The following is an 18,528-nucleotide window of genomic DNA, read 5'->3' on the forward strand; positions in this document are numbered from 1 at the left end:
CTGACTGCAACGGACGTTCCGAACCAATGAAAGATGTCAGTAACGGGAGGCTGGCTGTGGGCCATCGGGCACTCTCAGCTACACTTCCAACTTTGGGGTAGGTCTAACACTGCTCTAAAATAAAAACTTTATTCAGCGATGTGAACAGCGTCCTGCTGGAGCCTGGAAAAAAAAGATCCTAACAGCCAGCAGAGTGATGTCTCAGCCTGGACACAGAGGACTTTGCCAGTCAGGGGGAGGGCAGAGGCTTCTGGCACTTGGCGTGCCAATTCCAGGGGTACAAAAGAACACAGCGGGCTACCGAGGGGCAAGGAAATCGCTGTGCCCCAGGCCACGGCCGAGGGGAAGGAGGGTCAGGAAGTCTAGGTGCAAACTAGGCACTAACATGCTCAGCCACTTGGCTGTCTGAATTTTGTGAAATCCGTTTTCTCATTCGCAAAGCTAGTTGCAGAAAGACAATAAGTGACTATGTTAAATGGAAGTTTGGAGATGTGGAGGAAAGATCCAGGAGTTCTAATATTTATTTAATAAGTGTTCTAGAAGGAGGGAGCAGACAGAGCAAAGAAAAGGATATATCAAAAGAGAGAATAAAATTTACTATAGCTGCAGAAAGGCACCAGACCTTAGTTTAGAGGGAAGAATCTAGTGAGATAAATGCAAAGCCAACTATATCCAAAAAATTCAAAATTTGAGAGTATCAAGAACAACGAAGCAAGCATCATAATAAATAAAAAATTAGGGTGGCAAAAATAAGTATAAATACATAAAAATAAATGTGAACTGATTAAATTCACTAAATTTACCTATTTAAAACATGTTTTGATTTTAAAAATTCAGCCACATGCAGTATACTTATAAGGGACACAACTAAAATAAAAATTAAAGTGAGGTTGAAATTAAAGGGGATGAGAAAATTTACCAGACAAATGCTAACAAGAAAAAAAAAATGTAGAAATAGTAATATCACAAAAAAATTGAATTCAAGTAAAAAACTTAACAAGGCACGGAGAAGGACATTTCACATTGACAATCCACCAGGATAATCAAAGCGTCATGACGATTTATGTGCCTGACAACATAGCTCTGAAATAACAACCTCATAGTAAATGATGCTATTCACACAAGGAGAAATAGCAGGAAGTTCTAAACCAGCTCTCCCAAATATCAACATACTAACTTTGGAACTTCTTAGGCCACACAGAAACAAAAATAATCCCAAAAAATTAAAAAGATTGAAATTATATGCTCTACACTGACTGGCCACAATGAAATAAAAATTTTAAAAATTTAAAAATGCTAGTGCAAAAACATTTCTTTGCTTGTACATCTTAAAATACTTAAAAAAAAAAAACTTGAGGGATTCAGAAGCTGGTTCTGACAGAGTTGTGTCTCATTGTAACCCTCAAGCTAATAACAATTACTAACTCAGTACAAAATACACTTCCACAACTGTTCAAAGTCACCAAAGAGCCACATTAAGCCAGAGGGAAACTGACACTTGAAAGAAGAGAAGCAGGTGAGCGTCACATGTTTTCAGCTCTGCCCCTGTGGACTCATCCAGTTTATGCTGCACACAGAGCGAGAGTCTGAGCAGGAAGTGACTGTCTCGCTGGGTGGGAAGACAGAGGTTGGGGCTTAAAACCATCATAGTGGCTAGAATTTGGAAGAGCAACCCCAGGACCAAAGCAACCTTAGAAGGAGAAACACAAAATCTGCTTTAAAATTCCCCATAAATCCCCGATATTTGGTCCAACACTATTTTGGATGTTTCTGTGAGTGTGTTTATGGATGAGATTTGCACTTAAGCTGGAGAACTTGGAGTGAAGCAGGTTGCTGGACAGCGTGGGCGGGCCGCGCTCAGGCACCTGAAGGCAAGGGCAGAGCACAGACTGACCGCCCCTGACAGGAGGGAGTCTGCAGCAGGGGGCTTCCAGCCTTGGGCTGCAGTATCCCCGGTCTCCGGCCTGCTGGCCCTCCCGGCAGATTTTGGACTTGCCGGCCTCCATAATTGTGTGAGCCAGTTCCCTAAAATAAATCTCTCTCTATGTGCATCTTGTCAGTTCTGTTTCTCTGGAGTCCGCTAAGACACTTGGTAAGCACAGCTAGCTGGCTTCCCATGGAAACCAGGACTAGGAGCTGTGCCCTAGGAGTAAAGACTAGAGACAAAATTGAAATGGACCCACCCGACAAAGCCCCAAACCAGGATTCTATAGAATCAAAGCAATTTTCCAGTAATTTAACTTCCCAGACTAGTGATTTATGCCTGGGTCTTAATTTATAAAGGTGATTGAATGACAAGACAGAGAGCTCATGTCATTGAAAAAAGTGTTTATTATATTAATGAGACTTGGATTTCCCAAGAGAAGGGGACACACCTTGTCACACAGGGCCACAGGGAGGAACGCCAGTTTGGTCAGGAAGCAGAAGGGGTGAGGGGAAAGCATGTCCCAGGGCCCTTTATTGTGTTTTCTGTGGGAACAGCTTAGGACTGGCTAGTTCGGATAGCGTTGGTGGGCTCTGGTCTCTGGCTGTCTGGTACCTGGCCCTGGGTGGTTTAGGGCAGGGTAAATACTGGCTTGGTGTGTGAGAGTTAGGTAAAGAAGGTGGTGGTGGGGTATGGACTCAGGTTGGAAGGTTTGTAATATGATTTTTCAGGTACTTAGGAAAGCTGGACTGCAAGGATGATGTACACAATTTTGACTATTAGTTTGGCCATGTAATTAATACATGCCAAATAGACAAACACAGAGTCTAACACAGTCAGCACAACTGAAAATCGACACGCTTCAGTAGAATACTATGAAATCCAGAGTTTCCACGATGTGTCATCCACCACGTTCAGTGTTCAATGGAGCAATACCAGACATTCAAAGAAGCAGGAAAACGCAACTCTTAAGAGAAAACAGACAATAGAAATGGATCTATGATAATCCAAATTATTAGCAGTCATGTAATATGCTTATATGATATGCATATATTATTGATATAAACATATATTTTTTTCAGGTAAATGAATATAAGCATGATCAGAGGGGAATCCTTGGTGGGTAAATGGAAACTATGAAAAAAATCACATGGAATTTCTAGAACTGAAAAATGCCCTATCTAGCCTATGTCTTTGCACTTGCTATTTCTACTGCTGGCAAAGCTCTTTCCCCAGATTCTCCAATGACTGACCCATCCCCTTTCGCCATCCTGAGTCCTGCCCTCAAAGCATCCTGCTAAAGCCCCTCTGAGGGCACTCCCATAGCTGTGTATCCACTTCCATGCCATAGTTTTCGTGAAATGATTTATCACCACTAACATTACGTTATGTATTTATGCTTTTATGTACTTTTGTCTATCCTTCACAGGAATGCCAGCATAGCGTTGGACAGAAAATAGGTGTTTAGTAAATATTTAATGGTATTGAACTACAGACATGAAAAATATGCAGAGAGTATTAAAAAACATAAAGAATAGTTTATAGAAATAAATCTGTAAATCTGCATAAAATGAATGATTTTCCCAGAAAATTTAAATGACAACACTTGGCTTAAAAAGAAGTTGGAAAACTAGACAGGTCTATTACCATGGTGGGGGGGAATTAAAAATAACAATGAGAGCAGTTACCGCTTAAGTCTTCATCACCGAATCGTTCCGAGTCCATTCCCATTCACAGTTCCCTTCCACACACTCACCAGTGCTTTTTGCCTTTTAATCATTTTGCCATTTTTTTCTTGATTGAAATCATTTTCAGTGTTTCACTGTCTCTTAATGTGTGCCCTTTCTAACTTTTTGTTACTATAAACCACATGCAATGAAAATTCTTGTGTGTATTCTTTTAGCACAGAGGTGAGAATTTCTCCGGGACAGACAGAATTTTTACTCCTATAACTGCAGTTTGCATGTGACATAACCGGTAGAAAAGGTCTTAGTAAAGGTATTATTTATTCATGGGGAGCCTGGTCTCCAAAGCCCCAGACTTGGAACAGAGGCACTTTCCTCTCTGGCCTCTTGGAGTCTGAACCTCAGGTTTGGCTCCAGTGACGCCAGCCTTCCCTTGGAGACTGAGAGTGGTGAGAGCTGCTTTTGCAGGTGGTCTTGGCCAAGAGCATCCCAGGGTAGGAGAACAGTGTAGACAGAATGACCTGTGAGACCAGAAAGGGCAGCAACAAGGTGGAAACAAGCTAAGATTGGGGATCAAAGACAGCCCGGTACCTGGGTGGAGGGTGGGGACGCTGCAACCACAGCTGCAGGTACAGGCGTGTCAGGCTGGGGGAGCTGTGGGTGTCACAGTGGTGGCGTAAGCAGGGGGAGTAACTAGCTTAGAGATGGTTTTTATTCCCACTAATCAGGTAAACAGTACGGGCAGGTGTTAAGCCAGGATAGGAATCTCTGGGAGCAACAGCAGGCACTGAATCCAGAAACTCAGCTCCTCGTGGTGGCCATGGATCTACTGCCGCCCAGCCATGAAAGAATGACCAAAGTTGTAGACGGCCACGTGGAGGCATGCACACACCTGAACCGCAGGGGTGCCTACCCAGAAAAGCAAGCTTGGCCGAGGGGACAGCGCCACTTCCCAGAGAAGGGGGAGGTGGAAGAGCCAGGTGGCTGGAAGGCAGTCTGTCCCCAAAGGTGGAGTTTTCACAAGTTCTCTGGGAGTGAAATTTTTAGAGAGGGAATGATGTCTAAAGAGGATTTTTTGGAAGTTTTACCACATCAAACCCTTGATGTTTCTTCAAGGAAAGATGGATTCCAGCCAGGGTGGGCATGACTCAATCTCGGGCCAGCTAAATGCACCTTTCTCTGTGACCTTCGCAGTGGCGGGGGGTGGGGTGGCAACTCACTGGCTTACGGCAAGATGTGGTGAGAAGGGGAGGAAGAAACAGGCACGGTCAGAGGGTGGTGACAAGAGGTAACTTTCACACCTGGAACGTGCAGGTGGGGCAGGCCACATTCTCAGTCATCACCTGGGGCCCAGAGGGAACCCTCCTCCCCTCTGCGTTCTGAGCAGGGAGCCTGCGTCTGTCATCTGAAAGCAATGTGGGAAAACAGCAAAAGGTCAGATTTGGGCCCGGGACAGATGGGAAAAGTTGTGAGCATACCGTAACATCTAAGCTACTGTCTGTTGAATCTGTGAGGCATTTTGTCTCCAAAAAGGAAATACCTGTGCAGTTAATGATAATTTACACACGTGCTCAGCTTCCGCATGGAGCAATTTTAAATAAACATGGCAGAGCTGCTGTAGCACTTACAAGTTGGAAACAGCAATGCCGAGCCTGGGCCCACACTGGTGCTTTAAGGGGCTCTGTTGCTCGGGATGATGGCAGGAAGGTGTGGGTGCGAGAGCTGTGGGCTGGGGCAGGTGCCCCACGGAGCAGGAGGGCGTGGGGAGGCACCCGTGCTCTGGGGGCAGTGACGCCGGTCTGGCTCGCTGTGACAGAATCAGCCTGCACTCCGCAGACGGATGCAGGCCCGCAGCTCTGAGGCCTGCGCCAGGACTCTGCGGCTGTTTGACCTTGAGCACATTAGCCTGGAAAATGCAGTGGGGGAGAAAAATGCTTCTTCTCCAGGACCGTCGTAAGGACTCAGTGACATAATGAAGGTCCCTGCTCTGTGCTCGGCACATGGCTGGCAGCTGGTGAATGCTGACTCTTTTCTGTTTGACAGCGTGAGGCTGAGAAGACAGATCTAGGGGGGCCTTCCTCCCGGCAGCTGCAACAGCTAATTCAGTTCTCAACCCCTGAAGCCCGACCTTACTCCACTTCCCCAAGTGGGGCTTTCCTTCTAGGCCACATTCCCATGGCCAGTCCCCATAGCCAGGGAGGCTGCCCCGGCCTCCCCCCAGGCCCTGGCCAGCTAAGCCTGTGCCTGGGGTGTCACTGTCCTGCAGCCTGGCCTGCTCGCTCAGCTGGCTTTGATCAGGCACCCCTGGGTCACATGTCACTGTCTTCATTTGTCCTTGTTTGTGTTTCCTTGCAAACAAATATCATGTCTTTCTTTCTGTGAGTCCCTCTCTAACCAGTTGGGTTTTAACCCCATGTGGACAGGGGCAAGTTTCTCCTCCTCACCTCCCGAGCCCCACTTCTGCACCTAGTCAGCCAGATGCTGCTGTCTGACCCAGAGGCTGGTGTCCGGGGCTCCGGGCTGAGGGACCTGCCCACGGGATTGCTGTGCTCATCCTAAGGATGAGCATGGGGCTTTGCAAAATCTCGCTTGTGGGTATATATTTTTTCCCAGCCTCATTTAAATAAAACTAGAAGTAATTTATTGCTTATTTTCTTACATGATTATCATAGAAAAATTAGAAAATAAAGATTAACAAATGGATGGGGAATTTTTTCCTGTACAAAGATAAATGTCATTAAGGTTTGGCATGTATAATTCCAGACTTCACATGTGTATGAGTGTGGACATATGCAAACATATATCAAGTCTTACATAACTGGGATTATTCAGTATATGTTTTTACTCATGATATTGTGAAGGTATTTTTCCATGTTCCATTGTATTCCATTGTTTAATTATTCCATAATTTATTTCACCTACGAGTTCTCAAACCCTAGGAGGCAACGGCATCAACACGGGGCTGCTCATTTAAGCACAGGCTGCTGGGCCCCACCTCAGAGTTTCTCAGTTAGTAGAACTGGGGTGGAACCCGAGAACTTGCATTTCTCACAAGTTCCCAAGTGCAGCAAATGTGACCCAACCAATTTAGCCCAAGCTCCAGCCTGGACACTTACGTTGCTTCTGAGTTCACTCATAGAAAACACACTGCACCGAAAATGGGCTATTGAAATGTTGGGCACATCCTTAATTTCCTTAAGGGTAAATTTGTAGAAGTGGGATTGCCAAGACAGATGGTATCACAGGTTTAAAGTTTTACTACCTACTGCCAGAAAATTAATTTCAATTTATTTTTCCAACAGAAGACACCAGTTCTGGACCTTGTGTTGATTTAATTTCTCTATTTCTACTAATAATATGCTGTGCCCACCTCTTCTAGCTAATATAGCCGATGAGGCTAGATTCCCATTGTGTGGGCTCTGTGAACCCAGGAAGCCTCCCTCACCTGTCTGCCTCAGTTTCTTCATCTGTCAGAGGGGAAAGAATACTGCTTGGCCCACGTGTCTGGGTCCCTGGCTTCCCTGTCCTCCCCAGCGGTGGACCTGCATGCTGGCTGCAGAATCATGAAATGCTGATGGAGTGCCCTTTCTAAATGTGACTCGTGTGCAAGGGGGAGGGTTCTAAGCATTTTCCTGGAAGATTAAGATGCGGCCCATACTGTGGGAATCGTTCCAGAAAGTTAGAGTTACTAGGGAAACGTTGCTTAGGGGCTTATCTTCACATCAGAACTCTTGCCTGTGGGAGGCCTCCAGTAGTGTGATCGTAAATATCTGAGAACTTGCTCTTGCTTCTTACCATGGTGTACATACTCCCACCAAGCCTCTGTCTAAAAATGTAGTAAAATAAATAGGAAGTAGAGAGTTTTGAGTATTTGTTACTTTTTTGTTTAATATAATTTATTTAATTTTAAGTTTATATGATTTTAATTTTGATCATGGGTGTGTTTAACAACTGGCTTGCAAAGTTCTTGGAAGATTTGACAGCTGGCTCTCGTTAGCTAGCACCAGCAGGCCCCGGTGCACCACCAATGCCCCTCTTGGTCATAAACTCATGAAAATGCAGGTCACTTTTCCATCCTTATGGAGGAATAGTTACACTGACTTTGATTTTTTACATTTGACTGAGGGCTATACGTTGGCAGTCTGAATTATTTTGATTCTCAGTTATCTGAGTTATTTGATATATATGTTTGGCATTTATATTTTAAAATAGTCCAGTTTTATTAGGCTTTGCAAGGATCGAACTTTGGGGTCCTGCTCAGACATCTGGTGGTCAGAGACGCAGCCAAGCCGCCCCCACACACCTGTGCAGAGATGCCGCAACGAGGGGAAGCAGGCTCTGCGTCCAGAACTCACCACTGAGGTCTCAAGAGGCCCGTTTTCTATTGGTGCTATTCTTGCCTTTTAATTATCTTAGTTTGGCTTTACTGTGATCAATTTGACTTGTTGTGGGTTGGGTGGTGAAGCCTACAGTGTGACTGTCTGTATTTCATTACTGATGTTTGTGGCCTGCAATCTGCCAAATGCGCCAACTTGAATCTGCGTACCCGCTGTGGTTCAAATATGAGCCGTTCATACCTGTTCCACCGAGGCAGGTAAATAATGTAAGAAATTATCTTTTGGCCTGTTCAGTGGTATTTCACTGTAAGGTACCACGATCTGTGAATTTGGGCCCCATAAATAGCCTATTATTACATGTTGGTTCCAATAAAGTAATAACACATTTGCTCAATTATCTTTATGTTTACAGGGTATCATTTTAAAACTATATATTTAAATTTAAATAATATGCAGGTGCTTATAGTCTTAAATAACTCATAGATGCTCCCTCTAATCTTGACTATGTTTGTTGAATTTCTGACGGCCTGGGTGGGCTTGGGTTGGCTTCTGAAGACAGCTGTCTTTCCCTGGCGAGGTGCATTAAGGCTGACTCTGTCCTTCCCACAGGCACTGGTAGGGCTTCCCTGTCCTCCCCAGAAGTGGACCTGCATGCTGGCTGCAGCAGGTGACACAGGTGGGTTAGGTGGGTGGCACGATGCTGGGGCCCTGTCTGTCCACTCTCTGTTGCACTGTGCATGTGCTAGAGCCCAGTTCTGCACAAGCCTGGGGCGTGTGTGAGGGTGGGGACCAGAGCGGGCTGGAAGCAGTGTCCTGACCAACGTCTAGCCAGTCTTGCTGCACCGCAGGGGACAACTCGGCCAGCAGCAGGCAGGCGTGGCTGAATGTACACTTCCCCTTCTGGCCCCTAGGCCTTGACCTCAGGCTTCTTTCCTGGGCATTTTCCTGCAGGAATTTCATGTGGCCTGATCCAGCCTTCCCAGAAGTCTCCACCCCACCTGTACTTCATTCCTGGAGGGCTCAAGACTTTGGGTGTGTCTGGAGCAGGGACTGTCCCTACACTGGGACACCTCAACCGTCCGTTAAGCAAACTGCTTCATTTCTCTGAAGGATGGGCTGGGGAGAAACCTCTCTTAAGACAGGTCCTTGCTATTGCCATTCTAGTCGTAGGGACAAAACCAAATCATCCCAGTTGTTCTCAGGGATTGCCTGTGAATGCATTGGCTGATTTCCGTTGACAAGACATCCATACTCCTTTAAGGGGACAGAGAAGCAAGCATAGCACACTTACAAATCAGGGTAACTCACCACTGGCCTTTGGGGTCCTGGGATCTCACCCTCCAAATTGGAGCCATGGGCCGTGCTGCCAGAAGGTTCCCTCAGTACAAGTCAGCAACTGCTGCCTGAGGGCTGTGTCCAGGGCAGCCTGTGGCCAGCCCGTTTTGGACACAGAGAGGAGTCAGACCCAGCCCTTCCCTGGAGCTCCCAGCATGGCTCTCCAGGAACATACAAAGGGTGTGGCCAGCCCCTGGGATCTTGCAGCTCCTGGGTCACGTGCATGGCATCCAGCAGGATGTCCGTCCTCCCAGCTGAGATCACCCTTCCAAGGAAGCGTGTGTCAGAAGGAGACAGTCCTGCAGCCAGCAATGTTGAACATTCAGTCCCACCACGCCAGAGCTGAGCAGCAGGGCAGCAGGCTCTGGGCCAGGTGGGGCCCAGGGCCTGGAGCACAGCCACAGCTGTGCCTGAGAGACTCCCCCCCCAGGGGCCGGCCCCCAGCCCTCTTGGCTCTCCTTTGACAGGGAAGGCCTGGGCTATTTGTGTGGGCGCCCTGAGAAGAAGGCCAAAACCCGAGACAGCGCCAAAGAGACCACGCAAGAGGAGCAGCCTGTTATTAAGTCTGGGGAAAAACAAAAGCAAAACTCCTGCAGGCGCACGAGGGAGCCGAGGAGGAGCTCTCCGCAGTCCGTTTCTCTGCGGCTGGGTTTTCCTTACATGGGCCACTGACTCACTTCTTTTTAAATAGTTACAAGAAGCAACAGAAAATGAACTCAAGGATAATACTTCTCAATTCCAATCCTCAGTTTGTCTGATAGCTTCTGGCACTTTCTCTGCAGCCTGAGCACAGCATGAAGCCATCCTTAATTCTTGGGGATTGGCTCTCCCGGGGAGAAAGTCCCCACTCTGGGTCTCTGCACACCTGTGCACCCCACACCTGTGCAGCAGCCCCTGGGGCAGCTCCCCGCTTCTCTCCCGCCCTCCGGTAAGTCTAACGAGAACCGTACTAGGGGAAGGGGGCAGGGTACTGGCTCCCCCTCCACAGCCCCACTTTCAGTGTGAAGAGAGCATTGCCCACTTGAAACACCTTTACAGAGTGGCTCAGCACAGAAACGTCACAACCAAGACCAATACACCTGGGAATAGTAGGCTCCTAGGCCAAGTGCACGGCCTATTTCTGGACGCTTATCAGCGGTGAAATGAATGATTTGATTCTGCCTGTAGCCTAGATGGGGGCACAAGCCAATCTCTGGAATTAGAAGGGAAGGGAAGCGAGATGTGGCCTCTCCGCTTCCTGCTGGTTTGTTTGCTGTTAGCCTTCTTCTCAGCTGGGGAAAACAGAGGCTGGGGAGAGTAGGTTTTGGAAGAAAAGTTAAGACAAGAAAATATTCCAGGCCTTCTTGATGAGGGCTCACGTGCAATGTGTGAAATGAGCTGGCCAGGAGTCAGAGCTCCAAGAAAGTGCTGTGTTGGTCCTTTTGGGGTTTTGCACACCAACCCTGCTGGCTGCAGCAGTGAAGCGCAGAGGTTCCTGGCAAGGCTGGAAAACCAGCTGGAAAACTGCAGGCTGGGGCCGTGGGAGGGTGGGAACTGTGTATGGGTGGTCTCAGCTGAGTATCTTCACGGAACAGGCAGAGGAGCTGGGACAGAGGCCATTGCATGAACGGAAGCAGCCCAGAGGCCACGTGAGGGTGAGGGACCATTGCACACATTGGTGTAGCCAATGGGAAGAGGCCCAGCCGGACAGCATCAGGGCAGCCAGCCAAGCAGCCCTGCCTCCAGGCTTGGGATGGAAACTGTCACTCTCAGCCCTCCCACCCACGCCTCCCGAACCTCTTTGAGCCTCCAACCTCCCTATCTGTAAGGAGGGCTAACGGTGCCTCTCTGGCAGAATTATTGAGAAGACTAGAAAGAACACATGTGGATTCTGGGGGAAAGAAGGACCTGACCCAAGCAACTTTGGGAAGTGATATTTGGGCCAGAAGCTGCAAAGCTAAAGATAAAAACAACTGTATATAAACCCTATAATCTAGTTGGTAAAGTTGTTTCCCGTGGGCTAACAATTCCCCAGAGTTAACAATCTGAAGCCGCCACACATGGACACTGGGATTGAACAAACAGGGAAGTGGATTGTGGTGGGGGACTCATCCTCCTTAGTTGTCCGGGGAAAACCACAGTGCTCACCTGGCCCCCGAGTTTCTCTGACTGTGTCGAGAAAGTACACAGAGCACAGACACCAGTCAACGTGTTGCCTCACTAGAACAGATTTAGACGTTACAGACTTTGAATTGTAATGGTGCTTAACAAATTGCCCCAAAACCTAGTGCATAAAACACCTTTTCCTGTGCCCACGGTTTTTGTGGGTGCGGAATTCAAGCAGTGCACACAAGGGGTGGCTTGTCTCTGCCCTGTGATGTCCAGGATGCCCCAGGAAGACTCGAAGGCTGGGTGGCAGAATCATCTGAAGGCGCTTTCACTCACACGTGGTTGACTGAGACTCTCACCAGGGTTGTTGGCTCGAACACTCCTGCGTGGCCCCTCCAGGAGGTCTGGGGTGAGTGCAAAGGAGAGTGAGAGAGAACCAGGAGGAAGTCATAGCATCTTTTCTGACCTAGCATCAACAGTCACAAAGCCTCAGGCCTCTGCATCCTATTGCAGTTACAAAATCCAGCCAGGTTCAGGAAGAGGGACTCTGTCATGCTGTCGGAAGAGCACACAGATGTGATATAGATTGGTGGGCCATCCTCAGAAAATTCAGTCTCTCACAGCCCCCTTCAGGTCTCCTCTGTGCATTTACCTGCACAGACACTGTAGAACTTGCTTGGGGCTTCTGGGGGGAGACGTTGTGTGTTTAACTTTTACATAAGTGGGATCAACTATGCATTCCCTTGAATCTTATGTTTTCATTTAACATGAATTAATTTATTACTATGTGTAGATCTCTTTCTTTTTAATGTGGTACAGTATTCCACAGTTTGATTATGTTGTAATTTATTTAACCATTCCTTTATTTTGATGAATCTTAAGAATGTTTTTTGCTTGTTTGCCTATTATATGCAATGCTGCAATTAATATTCCTCTATGTGTTATTTTATGCACATAACACAAAATCTGACTGTGCCCCAGGAAAGAGATGATGGCAAACTGCTTAGTGAGAGAGCACACTCACTTTAACTTTAATAGGCACCACCGAGCTCCCTTTGAGAAAGGTAAAGTATCACTGTTCCTAAAAGAGTACAAGAGTGTTCGTTTCCTCACATCCTCACCAGCAGTTGGTATTTTCAATCTCTTTAACTCTTGCCTATCTTTTGGGTGAAAAATGCTGTACCGTGCACCATGCCTGTTTAACTTGCAGTTCCCTTCCTGAGGTTACGTCCAGCATCTTCTCATACAGCCATCAGCCATCTGCTGTTCTGGGAATTGCCTGAACATTTTCCTTCCTTGTCTTCTGTTCAGTTGCACTGCAAAGCAGAGAAAGACAAAGTGAACAGTGGGGTTTTTTAAAGCAATGAAGTGAAAAAGATGACAAAGATTCTCAATGCTTGTGAAGATTAATATTGTTCAAGTTGAGAAAAGCCACCCTATAATTACAAATGTCAAAATATTTTCTTTCCACATATTTTTAATTAAAACATAACCTCTGAAACCTATGAAAATATGCTTAGGTGTTTCATATGAGGTGAGACCAGAGTTGATTTTTAAAAAAATAATGAATAAAAATTTTCAGCATCATTTGTTGGCCAAGGCCTCCTCCCAGACAAGATATTTACTTAATCCCTTAACAATTCTAAAATACAATGTCATCTCTTTCTGAACTTCCTTCCATCTTTCACTGCTCTCCTTATTTTCTGTGATGCAACCCCTTGTTTTTATAAGGCAAGTCTCTGCGTTTGCTCAGTAAGAAAGAATGCATTTACAGTATTTCCTCTTCCAATCAGGGAATGCTGTCTCCTGGTGCAGGTGTGACTGTCATCACTCAGTTCAGCGAGCTCCGTGGTGTCCTGCAGCACTCAGTGGCCTCAGACTCTGGAGAGAGTATATTCCCAGGTGCTAGATGTGTGTGGGATGCTGGTGTTGTTTTTGGAATATTGGGATTATTTTCAACCCAACACTGTTTTGAACTGTTTAGAATCTGGTATTCAAAGGACTACAGTTGATGAGACTGACCGAGGGTTGGAAAAAGATTCGCTACAGAGGGAAATGGTGAGAAGCGTGTTGGGGGTAGTGCGTCCAAATACTAGGACATCCTGGAGCAGAGAGACGGCGGGAGGACGCAGTGCCAGGCTGCTGGAGGCTGGAACGTGGTTTGCGTGAGCAGAGAAGGAAGAGGCAGCTCTCAGAGTCCCTCTGGGTGGGAGAGAACCGGTCCGCCTCGGAGCTGCGTAGGTGGTGGGTACAGGAGAGGCAGCTCTGAGAAGGAGTGACATCCTTGTCAGCCCAACATGTTCGTCCTTTATTTACTCTTTAATCTGACGTTTATTTCTAGAGTGCTTATTAATGTGTCAAACACTGTTCTAGACACTGGGGATACAACGGGGGAAAATGAACGACGTCTTTCCCTTTCCATTTGAGGAGGAGGAGACAGATATAGGGAAACCCATGACACATAGGCACACATAGAACTTACATATGTCTGAGGGTGGAAAATGCCATCATGGAAAAAATAAAGCAGGCTAAGGAGACAGAGAGATACGGGACTGAAGACAACTCTTTTCCTGAGGGTGTGAGACCACCTGCTCTCTCAAGGTGAGGTTTCAGCAGAGGCCAGGAGGGGAGTGACCACACAGGGACATGGGGAAGAGCCTGGAACAGGCATGAGGAAGAGCAAGTGTGGGGGCCCTGAGCCCAGGAGGCGAGGATCCCTGGTGTGTTTGGGGACAGAGAGGAGGCTGGAGCCGCAGGAGCTGAGCAAGGAAGTGGGTGGAAGGGAGGTGTGGGGGCTGCAGGGGGCTGAGGAGCCTAAACAAGGTCAGGGTGTGGGGCTGGGATAATGAGGAGGAGGTGAAATTTCCCAGGTGGGAAGTAGGGCCATTTTGATGCTATTGATGACTATGTACGTGAGCATGTGTGTGGCTATGTGAATCTGGTGTGAGTTTGTGGCAATGCATGTGTGTGTGGTTAAGTGAACATGTGTGTGAATTTGTGTGTGTTATGTGTCTACATGTGTCTGAATATGTTGTGTGTGAACGTGTGTATGTTTATGTTACTGTTTGTGTGTCTATGCATGCTCATGTGTGTCCCAGTGTGTGTGTCTGAGTGATCATGTATGTGTGTGGGTATATGCATGCTTATATGTGTGTAAGTGTCTATATGTGTGTTTGTATAAGCGTGTGTATGTGTTTGTGTCTTTGTGTGTGTAAGTGCTTAAGAGTGTGTGTGTTTTGTGTTTGTGCCTGTCCCTGATAATATACAAGACAGAAAATGAGATCATGTTGGGAAACCTCCTCTGGCATCCAGGCTGGGGCTCTGTCCTTGCCATGGGTCACAGAACACACCAGTGTCACTGATGAGGTCACAGAATACAGCCAGGATCCTAGTGACCGTGGGAGCCAGTGTCCACTTTGGCTGGGGCCAGCTGGAGGCTTCAGCACAGCCCAAGCCAACTGCCACTCAACAGCTGGAGCACCAGGCCCCTGGGCGCCGCTTTTAGATTATGAAACCCCACTTCACGGATCACAGGAGAGAACAGTCACCAACCGAGGGGACCACTCTTAGCTTGACCAGCCTTGAATCCACAGAGGACAGTGTGGAAGTGTGGCCAGGTGGGTCGACAGCAAGGGCTGGAGGGTGCAGTCAGGCGTACTTCCTGGGAAGGTGCCAGGTTGCCCTGACCCTGTTACCATAGGGCTGCATTGACCGTACAAGTGGATGGTGGAGACCAAGGAAACTGATATTTATGGGATGTTTGGTATTACCTAGGCTGTTGTTTTGAGTATATGAGATGATTTCAGAAAGTATGAGGATGAAAATGTAAAATATGAATCATTATGTACTTATTTTAATGTGTATTTGAAAAAAACAGAGTTAACATGTCAATCTTGTGATCTTAGCGCCCAAATTTAAAAATCCTGTATAATAAATTGATGAAAGTTCATCTAGAGCATCACTCTGAAGACCATTACAGCATGTTCGTGGGCAGCACCTAAGGGTAACATCAGCTTTTAGGGCCAGTGGCTCCAGCAGTCATTTAAATTCTGTGCCTCAGTTTCCTAATCTGTCCAATGGGAATCATAGCAATGAATTTTCTCAGGGTGTCTTGCGTATGAAAGGAGTTAACACTTGGCAAGCACTTATATGGTGATGTGGACACAGTAAGTGTTCAGGGAGATGGCCAGGTGTTCCCTGAGTGAGATAGAGACCAGGTGTCACAAATGAAGATGGGGACAGTGGGGCTGGGTGGCCAGGCCAAAGCACTCCCCCCCATGCACTGCTTTTTTAATGTGCTTTATTGAGCTGCCATTTACGTACACAAACTTCACCAATTTCAAGTGCACAATTTGAAGAATTTTGACATGTGTACCTTTGCATCATCACCACCACCATCATGGTGCAGAGCATTATCAGAACCCCTAAAGGTCCCCTCATGCCCCTTTCTGGTCAGCCCTCTTCACCTCACCCCAAGCTCCTGGCAACCACTGATCTGTCCTCTGTCCCTATAAAACTGCCTTTTCTGGAATTCTAGAATGTCACCTAAACAGAATCATATAGTATGTAGCCTTTTTAATTGGCCTCTTTTATTTAGCACAATGCATTAGAGATTCATATTGTTGCATGTGTCCGTAGTTCAATCACCTTGTCTGCAAATAGGGCTGCATTGTACGGAGGTACCACAGTCTGTTTATCCACCAGTCGATGGCCCTTTTGGTTTAGTTAAGTTTTGGTGATTCCATTAATACATTTTGGATACTTATCATATTCTTAATGTGTAGGTAAATCTGTCTAGTCACTGTTTAGTGTCCGTTCTGAGTTAAGTCAAGGCTTGGGTCATTGCACCCACACATTATTCAGTCCTCACCGTCATCCTTTGGGGTAGGCATTATTATCATCGCCATTTCATGAGGCCACAGGCACAGGGAGGTGACGGTACCTGCCCAAGGGCCTCCAAAGCCCGCGTCCTTCACAGCCTGGGCTACCGAAGGGAGGTTGTGGCACCGGTCTCTTGCGGGCACTGATGAAAATGTCCTTCCACTTCTCAGGGACCATAAAGAAAGAAGAGGCACCTCCGCTGCCGGGACCTGCCGCCCCCTGCGAGGAGGACATCTACCTTGCTGCCAGGGCTCGGGGGATCCTGGGCTGGAGCAGCTCTCCCTCGTCCGAGTCCTCCTCCGAGTACCGGTCCTACTCGCAGTGCCCGTCCTGCTGCTCCCTCATGTGCGACGCCGAGAGCGGGGCCCCGCAGAGCGTGTGCGCCTTCTACACCCACGTGCAGACCGTGCGCGGCGTGGCGGTGGCCTGGGAGACCGAGGCCGGCTTCCAGCCGGTCGGCAGGACCCCGCGCATCCGGGAGGCGCAGTTCATCAAGAGGCAGCGGCGGAAAGGCTCCTCCTTCGAGATGGCCTCCGACACGGACCTGCGCTGGGACCTGGAGGCCTGCAAGGGTCCCCGCGGCCCCGAGCCGGACGACGCGGAGCTGCTGGAGTGCTGCCTGCAGGAGCCGCGGGCGCCCCCGGACTGGCTGGTCACCACCGGCTACGGGCTGCGCTGCGTGGCCTGCTGCCGAGTCTTCCCCTCGCTGGACGCTCTGCTGGAGCACGCCCAGCACGGCATTCGGGAGGGCTTCAGCTGCCAGATCTTCTTCGAGGAGATGCTGGAGAGAAGGTGGGCTCGAGGCCAAGCTCATGACCACCCGGAGGAGGAAGAGGAGGAGGAGGAGGGGGAGAAGGAGGAGAAAGAAGAGAGGGAGCAGAACCCTTCTGACGACAGCGGGTGCTCCCCGACGCACGGCAAGGTGCTTCCCCCGCGGCAGCAGGAGCCGTGAGCTGTTGGGGAGGGGCCCGCCCTGCGCGCCCTACCCGCGCCTCCACATTTCGCGGGCTTCTCCTCCCCCGCCGGCAGGATCAGAGGCACGAGGGCAGCGGGAGAGGACAGGGTCGTGGGTGGAAGCGAGTGGCGTGGCGAGCAGCCAGGGCTGGAGACAGGGCGGGAAGGATCCTTCCCCAAGGGCACAGCATTTCCACCAGAGTCCATTTCGGAAACCCAAATCCAAAGAAGAGAGCTTCCAGCGTTTGCATGGTGGGCACAAGATCTGAAGCCTGCAAACACGTGGCCAGAGGGATTTCTATTTTTGCTGGTGGATCAAGCAAGTCCACACTTGCTATATAAGTAGACATGACTCACAGGAGAGCCAACTGCAAATGAAGCTTTGGCCCTATATTTTTCATTGTTAGGAATGTGTCATATGCCCTAGTTCTATGTCTTATGTTGTTGAGATTAAACTTGAATAAATCAAAATTGAAGGCAGTAACTGAGTGAACCACGCTGTCAGATTGGGCACATAGGAAGTTGCCCTTTCTGTAGGTTACAAACTATTAATAGCACAGAGACCTGGGGATAGACAACTTGCCAGGGCAAAGACGGGGCTGGGGACATCCTTCTGACCTATGAGTTCATGTATGTCAACTGTATATTTTTAAATGTATAGTTTGCCATGAAATTCGTCTTTACCCTCCTACCTGTCCCCAGCTCAGGGGGCTGCATTCATTCAAGAAAACCATAAGCGTGTCCACTGTGAGTTAGGTATGTTGACGGAGCACACACTCCAACCTCTGTTACTTCCAGTGAGAGGCCGTTTGCACTTGCAAGGCAAGGGGATGAATCCCGCCAAGGAGGTTTGGGGAGCCCAGAGGAGGAGCCTCAAACTCCGGCTATTTGATCAGAAGGAAACTATTTCCAAAACAGGTGATGCTCACAGGGGCTTTGAGGACAAGTGTAGAATAAGCTGACCTGGGTTGCTCAACTGCAGCACTGTTGACACTGCAGGCTACCTAATTCTTTGTTGGGGAAGTTATCCTGTCTGCTCCGCGATGTTTACCAGCATCCCTGATGCCAGTAGCATCTCCTCCCCTTCAGTTGTGACAATCACAAATGTCTCTAGACATTAACAAATGTCCCCTGGAGGCAAAAATCATCCCTGGTTGAGAACCACAGAGCTAGACAAAAGCCAGACCTTGTTAGAGGAAACAACAGGCTACATTTGGGTAGTTGCCAGACACCTGGCCTGGCTAGAATGCTGGCAATATTTATCTGTTCATATAGTCCATGAGATGTGCCAGGCACTGTACTCATGGTGGGGAATAGACAGTGA

The 18,528-nt window shown here is 48.1% G+C and overlaps 1 protein-coding gene across 1 annotated transcript; it reads left to right on the forward strand.

The window, feature by feature from the left end:
• Window positions 1-14,862: 14,862 nt before the first annotated feature.
• FAM170B (family with sequence similarity 170 member B) lies at window positions 14,863-17,425 on the forward strand. Its single transcript, XM_045568168.1, has 2 exons — window positions 14,863-14,986; window positions 16,421-17,425. The coding sequence occupies exons 1-2, from the start codon at window positions 14,878-14,880 to the stop codon at window positions 17,200-17,202; spliced, it is 891 nt and encodes a 296-aa protein (XP_045424124.1). The 5' UTR covers window positions 14,863-14,877; the 3' UTR covers window positions 17,203-17,425.
• The last annotated feature ends 1,103 nt before the right edge of the window (window positions 17,426-18,528 follow it).

The sequence above is a fragment of the Lemur catta genome, chromosome 14 (genome assembly GCF_020740605.2).
Source record: "Lemur catta isolate mLemCat1 chromosome 14, mLemCat1.pri, whole genome shotgun sequence".
In the NCBI taxonomy this organism is placed as follows: domain Eukaryota; kingdom Metazoa; phylum Chordata; class Mammalia; order Primates; family Lemuridae; genus Lemur; species Lemur catta.